The sequence below is a fragment of the Homarus americanus genome, unplaced genomic scaffold, assembly GCF_018991925.1.
Source record: "Homarus americanus isolate GMGI-L3 unplaced genomic scaffold, GMGI_Hamer_2.0 scaffold54679, whole genome shotgun sequence".
Classification (NCBI taxonomy): Eukaryota; Metazoa; Arthropoda; class Malacostraca; order Decapoda; family Nephropidae; genus Homarus; species Homarus americanus.
In genome coordinates, this window is record NW_024722701.1 from 2,080,843 (window position 1) to 2,095,461 (window position 14,619).

A 14,619-nucleotide genomic window follows, 5' to 3' on the forward strand; every position below is an offset into this window, starting at 1 on the left:
GGCTTCTATGCCCTTGACTCTTCAGGCTTCTATGCCCTTGACTCTTCAGGCTTCTATGCCCTTGACTCTTCAGGCTTCTATGCCATTGACTCTTCAGGCTTCTATGCCCTTAACTCGTGAGACATAAAGGCAAGCATGAACTTAGCATGCTTCCCTGTTGGGCACTGTAAGCGCTTCTGTGCTTCACCTTACACAAGAATGTAGGGGAGTGCCCAATAATATATTAAAAAAAAAAAAAATAATAATAATAATATATATACAGTATATATTTTATGATCTACTTATTTTTCATGTCAACTGACTAGAAAGTGTGGCGAGAGGTTCTACCACTTGGTGTTGACTGGGAACCAAATGTACCCAGCCAAGGATGAATGTTTATTGGATGGTGGTCACTTGGTTGTGGTTGACACACCTGAAAAACTGGAAGAGATTATCAGCATCATCACACTAGAGGGCATGATGACGAACACCAAATTATTTTTATGATAATTCTAGTGTAAAGAATGCAGAAAAAAATTTGTAAATGGCATAGAAGATAAACTGTCAAAACGAAAATATTAACATTAGTTTCCCATACAGGACTGACCATGGTTTGGATAAATGGTGAACGGGGGGAGGGGATTCATTAGGAGACAGCAACTTCACATATAGGACACAGTACTGTATGATTTTTTTCGCCGTTTTCAGACATAAAAGTGTGTCTTATATGCCATAAAATACGGTATATTTAATAGGATCATCAGCTTCAGCTTGTCCAGTTTGTAGTCACAGCTCTTAAGTTTTTCAGGCTGGATATCAATTTTTTTCTTCTTTTCTAAATATTTTTTATATTGTCAACAACTTTCATTTTTGTTAAAAAAATGCTTAGTTCATCTGTATATATTGAGGGTAAGAATAACTTATTAATCATTTTTTATCTATTTAACAAAACATTTTACAAATATATTTTTTTTTAATTTTTACATAATTAGTATTTCATATTCAGTAGTGGATTTCTTAATGTGTCCTAAAAAAAGAAGCTGATGCAACATCAGTCTCATGTTGTGCTTTATACTGTACTGTTAAGTCCTCTGTAAGTCTTACACTGGCCTCTTTGTACACTACCGTCCAAATTCCAGATTATGGTACAGTGAGTTCTGCTATAACGCGTGTTTTGATAACGCGAATTTGCTCTAACGCGATTTATGAATTAGGAACGATATTTGTATAACGCGAACGCTTGTTTGCTATAACGCGATTTTTGCTTACTATTTCTCCAATTTTGTGGTATTAACTGTGAATATGGTAAAGAAGAATATCTCCAAGAAGCGTTCTGGTGATAGAATTCCCGGTGATGATCGTAAAAGAAAGGATATAACACTTGAAGAGAAGCTCGATGTTATCAACCTCAAAATCACCCTTCTCCCCCATCGTTACAATCATATTTTGTCAAGGTAAAGTATTACATTTACTGTATGATTTCATTATTAGATATGAATGTAACATTTATTTAGACTGTGCTATCCTTTGTGTTAGGCTAAGTACTAAATTTTTTCGATTTCGAGTAATCTGCACCTAACCCTATTTTCTCCATAAGCCCTGTTATTTCTATTACGCGATTTTCTATAACACGATATTTTACAAGAACACAATTATCGCGTTATAGCAGAACTACCTGTATACCTTACTGTTACACGAATTACTAATTCATGGCACTCTGAATGCCATATCCTGATTCTTTATGAAATAGAATTTTGACATTTGTCCCAAAAGTTAATTCTAGGAGATGTTGACTTTTAATGAAAATTTTTTTCGTATATTTTATTTATTTATTCTTTTTTTTTTTCAAATTAATGTGACGACAAAAATATGGAGTCTAGCGAGATAATTATGTGTGAGGTACGATATGTTGGGCCTGCCGATGGAGGGGAATCGGTGGCCCGAGGCAGTCGCCTATGGGTCAGCAAAGAGAGTACAGTACTCGTTCTAGCTGGATCCCCGTATATGTGTACTCAAAAAAAGGTACCAGTGATCTTGTACTACTACATTATTTACCAACCACACAATAATGTAAGACAGATAACTATTTAATGTAATGCATGTTTAAACCCACTTGGCACAGACTAAGACATACTCAAGAATCTTTACCTATAAAAAATGGAAAATCCACCGATTTCTACACTACACAGTAGTGATTATTTGAACATTAATCCATGAACATACTTACCATATATCAGTAAATAAACAGAAACTTAACGCTAAAAAACTAATCCTTCAATAGGACTTGCGAAGAACTGATGGAGACTTGCTTTGAGGAGCATGATGCAAAGTTAAGTTTAACAGTTGTGGTCGGCTGAGAGTTGCTGTGTGAGTGACTGGAGACCCATTGGCTCCCATGATCATGTTGGATGTGCCAGTCATCATTATTGTCTTGGGGTTTATTTCTGCTGTTATTATCTCTGGGGCTCCCATCACTGTTACCTTTTCAAGTAAAAATTGTTATAATTAGTATTGATAACAAATAAAAATTACACAGAACAGTTTTGTCAGGAAACACAATCTATACAGATCATATAATTTTGATACGTTATATCCCCCTACAAGTTTTATTTCCTTCAGTCATAAACTATTTTACCAGACTAATTATTGCACTGGATGGTCCGGAACATTGGAAATTCCAGAGTACCACAATGATGCGTTTATCACACTTCTTCACCTCAAAGTGCAGTAGAAACTGGCATACTTGAGCTGTCCTTGATTGAACCTCCTTCCTGTTTGTCATTGTTTGAATGCCCTCATTGTTGATGTTGAACCACCAAAAAAAGTCGTGTCAGTCCTTTCTCTCCCGTCCATGACACACTGCACCATCTATGGACCCAACACTGTGTGGTGTCTCATACTCACTGAGGATCAAGGGGTTCACTGATGGGACCGACAACATTTTTTTGTGGGTGTACATGTTATACAGATACTAATATCAACTTGTACAATATGTCATTTTTACAAAATTAATATTTTTTTTACAAGGGGATCAGTCCACCCGGGCACAGGTCACTGGCCCACATCAGGGCCTGGGGGCAAAAATATAATTACTGTATAATTATAATAATAATAATAATATCTATTATTATTATTATTATCATTACAACAATTAATAAAATTAATAGCAAATTAATAAAAATAAATAATAATAATAATAGTAATAATAATAATAATACAGTATAGTCTTGATTTACGTGGTCAATTGAACCCGTGGAGGTCCGCGTAAAACGAGAAAACCGTAAACGAAATAACAGAACATACGGAATTAATTGAAATAGAGACTGGGCCGACCCCCAAGCTACCCTTTTTCCGACACAATACGTACGTTGTAGTAAAAATAATATCTTAATTTTATGATGGTATGAACACACACATAATATATAAATAAAAAACTAACACTACTGTACAAATATGAAGGTGTTTAACACTAACGTTAGTAGAAGAGATGGGTGGGCACACGGGGATGGCGGCTAGTTCCGAGGCAGAGGGCAGATTAGTGGCCCTCCGGTGAATCACTTGTATCACTATCCACCACAGAGGTTTGCAGGGCCTCCCTGACAAACCTTTCAAAGTCCATATCGTCACTGTCACTATCACTGACTTGGGCTGGCTGTGGTTGTGGTGGATTGCGGGCGAAGAACTCGGTAATGTTACTTTGACTGCTAGCATTGATGTGGTCGTGATACATCTGGACATACGGCTCCATAAATTTCGAGAGGAAGTTATTAGACACTTCATACCGATGATTGACTGTGTCTTTGTCAAGGATGAGATTGATTTTCTCCGCCAACTCGATGACTTCCTTCACATAACCATGGCTTGGTCCAGGTAGTTCAAGGTTTCTCGGGGGTGGTGGGGGTCCAGCAGACGCCATTGTGAGGGGAATAGCGGGCACAAGAGAGAACAGTATACGCAGAGACTGAGAACAATGAGACTGGCACAGCTTAGGTCAGCGGCTTATTCCCTCTGGTGGCAGGGCACGTCATGTTACATTAGACCAATCACAGCTAGCGGCGGAGGGAGGTAAGGATGCGTGGCCCAATCACAGTCCGATACGTCATATGACGTCAGCGATATCGTAAGAGTGACCTAATGCGCACCCTCCCCGGCTGCTTCCCGCATAACTAATAATTGCCGGTCTGGCCAGGTACCGCGTAAATGACCAAACGCGGAAAGGAAATCCGCGCAAATCCAGACTACTGTATACTGTAATAATAAATAAATACAAAAATGAAAAAAGTAAATTAAGATGATTGAGAGACGATATATATTATTATGTATGTTGTGTTGTCCAAGTAAGAGAAACAATTGAGATCCTGCAATTGTGTGTAAATGAGGCAGAAAGTCAGGTCATAAACCTGGGACTTGGTCACATATGGCAGCAGGGTCTACCATTAGACAACACATTATGCTTCCAATATCTTCCCAGGCAGTAGTTCCTCTCTGTTTGGTAGCTGCTTACTACCTACTTAAACTCTATGGGGCAGATACTTGTTCTAAAATGTGAAAGGTTTGCCTTCCTGCAGATTTATATTCCTATCTGAAATACTCTTATGGTTATTGCAGTCATTAGTAGCTATAAAACTCGTGAGTCTGTCGCTAGCCATTTTGGATGTGTCCAGGAGGTGACAACATGGCAAGGAGATAGAAAAACAACATTAATCAGTGATATCCCTGTGAGCCAGAACGAGCGGTATGTGGCGGATATTATTATGGTTTTCAAGTGACCATATCTATTAGCTGTATGACCACATTTTATTAAAGGTATCATTAGTTATGGCTTTGTTTAGATTTATATGGAATTACAACGCTGGTGGTTGTACTCTCTCTGGGATCACCCTATTGTTTTACATGACAGCCTTGCTCCTTCTTCAAATAAATAATAACATGGAGATGTTTTATCCATGTCATAATCCAAGAAGAAATGAACATTTTTGGAAAACAGTATTGTGTTCATGATGACAGCAGAATACTAAAGTACTGTACATGTAACAGTTATGACCCGTAAATCAACAGCCTTCACAATATATATCCACAGAATCAATTAACTCACAGTTTGGTGGAGGTGAGTAGTTGAGAAAACTTGTGGGCAAAAACTGAAATGCAAAGGAGAAATAATGACAGTAATCCTGTGATTTTCGCGGGAATTACATTCCAGAAACCGCCGCAAAAAGCCCAAACCGCAAATACTCTTTAGGAATCACTGTACCTGTGGCCACCAAACAGCTCAGGTAGGTCATGCACTTAACCACGCCATGCTCTCCTCTCACGGCCCAGTGGTCACACTGATCACTGATGCACTGTACCGGCATTTACGAACAACATTATTTGAAACTAATCATATTGTAGTATAATAATGGAAAAATGTAAACACAGTTATATACAAAAAAAATTTTATTTACAAGTAAATACAAATGTTTATATTTCGCTGAGGTCGGCAACACCCGCATTGCCAGCCTCTCCCTGCCGTCCCGGCATCTGCCCGCCCTCACACAGTCACGCCAGCCAGTCCTCTTCCACCCACATTCCTCCACTTGAAACTTGTATTCTGACAAAAAGACACAAATGACTTGTCAGTCTTCACCACATCTCGAGCCATAGCTCATACCACCTCTGAGCTCGTCCAATAAAACTGTTTTTTCTGTTAAGGTCATCACTATTCTTGTTCTCTTGGTCACTTTAGAGTCTTTGCAAGTAATATTTGCCTTTGATGAAACTGGCTTATGTCCCGGACCATGTGGAATGCACGTGAGAGGACAAACAGAAGAGGTAATCACAGTAGCGTTCACAGTACGGTAGGCACGTGTGGACTGAGGCTTCTCGAAGCAGCGGGTGTCTGAGGCGGGAAAGGGTGGCGTCTGTTTGCCGCACCACACACGGGAATATCAAAAATGGATATTTTATATATATACAGTGGACCCTCGATTAACGAACGGTCCAATTAAAAAATTTCAGTTAACTAATTAGCTCCCATAAGGATTTTCAGTTCAATTAACGAACAAAACTTCGAATAACGAAAGCTTTACTAGAAACACGTTTTGCTGTGCGCATCAGCTGATCGGCCAGTCCGCCAATACAATAATTGGTTCTATGTTTACATTCGTTTCCAGTGGAGTAAATATCAAGAAAGTTGTGCACTTGAGTATTTTTGCATTTTTTTTTTAAATTATTGGTCATTCTAAGATATAGTTAACATATTGATAATATAGACAGTGCATAGAACAGTTTTTGTGCACCCATCAGCTGATTGAATCACCCAACAAAGCTTCTCAGCTGTTTACAGTGGAGTGAACATTGAGTTTGTTGGTCTCTTGACTATTTTCGCATTTTTACATTAAAATTATTAGTCATTCTGAAATTTAGTTCACATATTGATAATACAGCCTCTACAATCAGGTGTTTGATATGAAAACAAAGCTGCCGGTAATACGACATACACACCTCAAAGTAAGTTAAAATACAGTATTCTATTGTTTTTTATTTATTATTATACTGTACAGTATACAGTACAGGTGTACTGTACAGTACAGTTCTGTACAGTAGAAGTCCAAAAATCCGGACTGCTTGGGAATTGTATACTTTTTCTGTGAGTTGGAACAAATTACCCAATATCCCATTGAAATAATATTCAGTTAACGAAATTTTCGGTTAACGAACAACTCTGTGAAACGAATTGTGTTCGTTAATCGGGGTATCGCTGAATAATTAAAAAAAAAAAAAGCTAATGGTCAAAACCGCGATTAAAAAAAATGCAAAAAACACGGGATTACTGCATATTGAAAGAGGTTGTATAAAAATATGATAACAGCATAAAAAGCTAGAAATAAGGGTGCAGTAGATGCATGAGAAATTATAAAATAAGTGATAGGATGGGAACAAGTGTTTGGTGGTACCTAACACAAACAGCTGTGGCAATATATCAAGCAAGAGTTCTATGTTTGGGAAAGGATTGTGACAACTGATGTTTCACATATATGGATGCATTTTCAAATGACCCAGTTGAAAATGCAATGAGTATGTTTCCTAAACACGAGGAGTGAACGAGAAGACACAAAGTGCATCAATCTTTCCGTCATCTTTATCACTGCACTAAGCGAGAGAGATTGGAGTCAGTCAATGAACATCTTAAAACTAATTACCTACATTTCCTGATCACCAAATCTAAATCTTGTGTTATATAATGAACATAAAAGCTCTCTTACCTGAGAGGCTCCTGTGGCTGGGATAAGCAGCTGAGGACTGGAGGTGTGTTTGTGGGCTAAGGGTGCATGTGAAAGCTTAAAGATTGCTCCAGGCTGACTTAGACGGGCACTGGTAGTGGTAGGGTTGAGGGCAGCTGGGTGTTGGCTAGTTGTGATGAGACTGTTAGTCAAGTTGACAGGGCTCATGGAGGCTGCTACAGGAGATACTGCTGGTATAACACCCACCTGTAAGAAACACTATGGTTAATTAAGCACACAAAAATTAGTTGACATATTTCATTAAATGCATGTAACAAAAGACCAGGATGCAGGATATATCTTTATGGCAACACTTGTCTCAACCTGTCACTGATAACATCCAGCTCCCCTGAGTTTATCTAAGATGACTACAGTACATGGATTACTAGACATGGCAGTCATAAGCCACAAACATGGTCTTATCATTAACAATCTTTGGTAATTCCAATAACATACAGTACAGTAAATTAAACAATTATATTGCCATAAAAAAAACTTAAATGTTTCTATTTTGAGACTTAACATTAGCTACAGAATAACCTAAGTACCACATCTACAGCCATTATAATTATATCTAAGAAATATCACACCCAACACATACACACACACCCTCCAACACCACACACACACCCTCCAACACCACCAACACCACACACACACCCTCCAACACCACCAACACCACCAACACACACACACCCTAGCCAGCCACACACCCCCCAGCACCACCAACACACACCCCCCAGCACCACCAACACACACACACCTAGCACCACCAACACACACACACACCCACCCACACACACCCCACCAGCCACACCAACACACACACAGCACACAACACCACCCACACACACACCCCACCACCAACACACACACACACACCCCCAACACCACCAACACACACACACACCCCCCCAGCACCACCAACACACACACACACCCCCCCCCAACACCCCACCAACACACACACACCCCCAACACCACCAACACACACACACCCCCACACACCACACACCCACACACACACACTTGCACTTCTTCCTGCACACCCCAACACCACCAGCTTACCCCAACACCGCCAACACACACACACACCCACACACCCCCTTGCACACCCCCCAACACCACCAGCACCACCAACACACACGCACACACACACACCCACCCACACACCCCCACCACCAACACACACACCCCCCACACCCCGCAACACACACACACACCACCAGCCACACACCCCCCCAACACACACACACCCACACACCCACCCACACAACACCCACACACACCAACACCAACACCACCACCACACACAACACCACCAACACACACACCGACACCACACACACACACACCCACACCACCAACACACACACACACCACCAAACACACACACCCGACACACACACACACCCCAACACCACCAACACACACACCCCGACCACACACACCCGACACACACACACACACCCCCAACACCATACACACACACACACCCCCCACACACACCCCCAACACACACCACACACCGGCACACACACACACCCCGACACACACACACACACCGCCAGCACACACACCCAAACACACACACACACACCCCAAACCACACACACACACCACACACCCACACACACACACACACACACACACACACACACACAACACACCAACACACACACACACACCCAACACACACACACACACCACACACACACACACCAACACACACCAACACACACACACACACACACCCACACACACACACACACCCGACACACACACACACACACACCCACACACACCCACACACACACACACACACACAAACACACACACACACACACACACACCCCCAACACACCAACACACACACACCCACACCCCCACACACACACACACAACACCCACACACACACCCACACACACACACACACACACACACACACACACACACACACACACACACACACACACACACACACACACACACACACACACACACACACACACCCCACACCACCACACACACACACACACACCCCACACACACACACACACACACACACACACAACACACACCAACACACACACACACCAACACCACCAACACACACACACCCCAACACACCACACACACACCCAAACACACACACACACACACACACACACACACACACACACACCCAACACCACACACACACACACACACACACACACACCACACACACACCACACACACACACACACACACACACACACACACACACACACACACACAACACACTGTACACACACACACACACACACACACATCCAACCAACACACACACACACACACACCACACACACCTACACCCCACCAACACACACACAACACCCACACCCCCAACACCACCACACAACACACCCCCCAACACCACCACTACACACACCCCCAACACCACAAACCCACACCCCCAACACCACCACACCCCAACACCACCAACACACACCACGCCAACACCACACCCCAACCCCAACACCACCAACACACACACAACTAACACCACCAACACACACACACACCCCCCCCAACACACCACCAACACCACCACACACACACCCCCAACACCACCAACACACACCACCCCCAACACCACCAACACACCACACACCCCCCACCAAACACACACCAACACACACACACAGCACCCCAACACACACCAGCCAACACCACCAACACACACACACCCCACACACCACCAACACACCACACACCCCCAACACCACCAACACACACACCCACCAACACCACCAACACACCACCACCCCCAACACCACCAACACACACACCCCCCAACACCACCAACACACACACACCCCCCAACACACACACAACACACAACCACACCACCAACACCACCACACACCACACACCCCAACACCCCAACACACACACACACCCCAACACCACCAACACACACACACACCCCCAACACCACCAACACCACCAACACACCCCAACACCACACACACACCCCAACACCACACACACACCCCCAACACCACCCACACACACACCCCAACACCCAACACACACACAACACACCCCAACACACACACACCCCCCAACACCACCAAACACACACACCCACACACACCCACCCACACACACCCCCCAACACCACCAACACACACACACCCACCACATTGATATAAATAATTTTTTGAACAGGCTTTTTCTATAATGCTTTCATTTATTTCAATCTCTCTCTGTTATACTTTTGTTAATAGTAAAAAAATGAATACACGTAAATAATCAACAGGACTCCTCCTTTCTTCTAAAATGAAGGGCCATTATTATTGTCCGTAATTCATTAATTTTACCTCTTGTGAATTACTAGTTATAAATAACATGTAATTCCTTAAGCTGTCCCATTTAAAACAATTCAGAAGAGTTACTGGTTGCCTAAACAGACTTCTCTAAGATTGCTTTCAAGCATTTTGTTCTCTTTCTCTATACAATCTTTATAAAATACCAATATACAGTAATAATAATAATCTTCTGCTCAAAATTCCCACGGGAACGCGAGATAATTTTTTAGAATATTATCGCCAATTTGGGCACACGCTCTCAAAAAGGTTCATTGCCCCTGGTCTAGAGTATAATACAGCTACTTCAAGGATACACAAGAAGAAAGTTATTTGTGGAAAATATTAGTCCAACAGCCCAATGATCATGGCAGGATAAAAGTTTTGCTTCTTGACGTCTAAAAATTTTGATGACGAAACTGCTAAAATTAAGCCGAGAACTACTTTTAGTCCTTCCCTTCCTTTTCTTATCTTTTCTCTCCACTCTCCTCCCCTTCTTTCTTTCCCCTACAACCCTATCTTCCTGTTCTGGTATCGAAACCTGGTTACTTTCTTGGTCTCCCACATACCAATATATAGTACTGTACAGCACATCTTTAGGCCCTGCAAATGATTCCCAATACATTAAGCACAAATCCTGTCCTATTGAAGGGTAAGCACTGGCTAAAACTTTACAATGTACCTTGGTTGACGAAGATACAGAAGTTACCGCTGTACATGCTGGGGAAACGGTGTAAGTTGAACACGATAAGTTCACTGGCAGAGGCTCCATCACTGTTCCACTAGACGAGGGTATCGATGGTAGAGAGAGAGAACGGGTGCGAGGTTTGTGTTGAGGCTGGCCAGAAATGTGAACACCCACTGACAAAGGTGCCAATATTGGTGGTAAGGGAGCCAAGTCACTACTGCAGTTTACACAGTCCAAGCTGCCATCTGTAAGAGGTACAAACAGTGAAGGATTCTATCTGAGCAACATAATAGAATTAGGCTTTACAAAAAATAAAAATAAGAAATTAAATTAATAAAAAAAAAAATCTAAGGTTAAACTAAACTTTCCCATGACCTAAACAAAAATATGCAATAAAGATTGGTTACCCCTTAAAATTGTGGTGAGTATTAATGTAGGGACAAAAATTCTAAAGTTGACAGGAAAAGAAATAGTGGCCTCGCGAGTTTTGCGATTGCTTTGTTCTGGGTACCCTGCGTAGAACTCGTGATATATGTTTACATGTTAAAGGTACTTGTTTGTTCTGGCACTAATGGCAAAGTCCCACTTCTTTTTGTCTTTTCACTCTCCAAATTTCAAGAATACTCTAATGTGACTTAGAAATAAAAGTACAGTACCTGTATAAAATAAAACTATAAAATAAGAAAAATAATGAGTGGAAAGGAATTAAGTGTAGGGAAGTACTAGGCATGGCAGTTGAGGGTGGAATAACTTGGCCAAAGCAGGGATGTGATTGGGTCTTGAAAAAAAAATAATATAAAAAGTGAGCTGGGGAGACAACTACTAGGGAAGATTTTATCACATTTAACTTAATTTCTCACATTGTTACTCATTTCGTGAGCACCAAATAGTTAAAATACACAATAAACAAAATCAAACATGTTTATTGTAACAATTTTAGTTGTTACTAAACTTGAATTTGTTTAATATTTTTAATTGTGCACCATTACTGAGAGAAGATAAACTAAAAGGTAAGCTCTTTTTGCACTGCATTGTGTGAGAATTCAAAATTTAGTATTTATCAAAGGGATTTATCTCTAATGCACCAGGAACTGGAGTTTCAATGGCATTTATAGTACTAAAATAAGAAAAATAACCAAGTTCCATTGGGATTTGGCTTATGTAACTGGGTGTCACCTGGTCATAGAGAGTAGACCCAGGCTCTTAACATGGGTTATTGAAGTAGTATCGGCCAGAAACTTGCCTGTCAACCTTGTTTTGCTCTAAACCACAACATACAAGTTCTTTCATTCTATTTCAGTCACTCTTTTCATTTTATCCCCATTAATCCACACACATTCTAACACCTCGGTATTCTTTAAACACAGAGAAAGACAAATGGTTAAGTAGAGGCTGTAAGACTAGAATGCTGACATAGCTGGATGCAACACCTAAAGTGTTTAATTTTTTTTTATCAACACTGTATTTAGACAAAGTTGTTACAAATGTAGAAAATTGCTTTTTAAAAATAACCCAATAACCCAATACAATAGAATCTCAGTTATCCAATATCCAGTAAACATGCAGAGTCAACTAACCAGCACCAAAATTAAAAATAACAAAAAATTCCTTCCAAATCAGCTAGAATCATAAGTTTAAATACTGTATGCAACAGGGATGAATTGCCGTATTTATTAGTGATAAACAATAAAATATATACATAGCCAATCATAAAATACAATAGCACATACGTTATGTATAAAAAATTGCTCCTTCCACATTCAAACCATCTTGTGGGCAATGTGACACAGTTTATACAGCCAACCAGCAGACTTGCACATGTGTAGCTGCTTTCGCCCCGGCTGTGTGTATACCGTGGCATCACATCGAGAGGGAGCGTAGCCACACAGTTATAGCCATAACTCACCACACATTCACTTCCCACATATACACACCAATGCTCCTCATGTGTTAACCTTCCTGGCCAAGTACTCATAGTTGTTGTGGTCTTGGAAGGGGTCATGATAATATAACAGCAAAATTTATGTGATATTTTATAGTTTCATTTTATATTTTCCCACAACTTTTATAGTTTCCTAACAACTAATAACATACGAGGCAGTTGGGCGAGCAAGTCGACGCCATAGTTACAGTATAGCCAAGGCCTTGGCTATAACAGCCTCCACACACACACCCATACTCTTCATTTTTCTTATCTTATAGTTTTATATTATATTTTATTTATTTATTTATAAGTCATATTAGAATATTATAATGATTTTTCAACAACTTTTATAAAGTAGTTTCATTACAAGTAACAATAAACATGGCAGCTGGGCTAGCAAGTTGACGCTGTAGTTATAGCTCGCCACCTCCACACACGTTCACTTCCCACACACACCCTTGCTCTTCAATTTCTTTATTTTATAGTTTTATATTAAATTTTCTTTATTTCTAAATCACATCATTTATACTGTATCGAGTGGAATAAGTGTTAAAAAAATCTGTTTTTCTGAGAAACGAATTTGTACTGTACAGTCAACCTGTAGCACTGGGAATTGTAGAATTTACTGGAGGATCCTAAGAGTGAGTTCCAACTAACCAGAAAAACTCTTTCCCTGGCACCTCTCACTCCCCGCAGATGCCGGATAACTGGGATTCTACTGTACATAGTTAGCTACACAATAAAAGGTTCACTGTTTGCATAAATAGACACACACACCTCCCTGCATGGCCAGAGTAACTGGACAGTCTTTGTGTTGTAAAAGCATTGATTTTAGGATTGCAACTTCAGAACGTAGAGATGATACTTCAGTCTGTAGTTTCTGATTGATGGATCCCAACTCATCATATTTTATAGACAAATTTTCAATCCATTTTTTCTTTTTTTCTCTACATCTTATGGCAGCTGCTCTGAAAGACACAAAATGAACCACAATTAGTTAACATTAAAACAAAATGATATCGGTTACATTGTTATACTTTCAACCCATTTATCTTAATATAGTTCAAAAGCAAATAACATCGTCCTATCTCCAGTAACATTTAACACATCACATTAAACCACTTCACACAATGCTTCCTAAATTATCTTATTTTTCATTCACATATTTCAGCTTACATTATACTCCTTGTGAGAACAGTACTGTACACAGTACAGTAATACCCCGCTTTACGCGTTTCAGTTTTAAGCGTTTCAGTTTTAAGCGTTTCAGTTTTAAGCGTTTCTACATTTACGCGGTAACCCGCCAGAACCGGAATTCCCGCTTTAAACGGTTCATCTACTCATATACGCGGAGAGCGGCTGGCTGTCATCTCGCGCCGCGCCATTTTTGGATTCAAACCTCCCGCCATGTT

The 14,619-nt window shown here is 40.8% G+C and overlaps 1 protein-coding gene across 7 annotated transcripts in view; it reads right to left on the reverse strand.

Moving 5' to 3' along the window:
• Window positions 1-1,771: 1,771 nt before the first annotated feature.
• The window catches only part of LOC121863060 (cyclic AMP-dependent transcription factor ATF-7-like), a 36,412-nt gene continuing 23,564 nt past the window's right edge, over window positions 1,772-14,619 (reverse strand). For 3 of the 7 annotated variants that reach the window (XM_042361538.1, XM_042361539.1, XM_042361537.1), the window contains exons 11-14: window positions 13,985-14,175; window positions 11,278-11,528; window positions 7,224-7,448; window positions 1,772-2,460 (exon numbers count right to left, since the gene is read on the reverse strand). In XM_042361538.1, the coding sequence (XP_042217472.1) occupies window positions 2,254-2,460; window positions 7,224-7,448; window positions 11,278-11,528; window positions 13,985-14,175 (874 nt within the window). In that variant the 3' untranslated portion in view covers window positions 1,772-2,253. Of the gene's footprint in view, window positions 2,461-2,695; window positions 2,883-4,411; window positions 5,118-5,400; window positions 5,570-7,223; window positions 7,449-11,277; window positions 11,529-13,984; window positions 14,176-14,619 lie in introns of those variants that run through there. The other 4 variants (XR_006088314.1, XM_042361540.1, XM_042361541.1 and 1 more) reach the window with 4 other exon arrangements.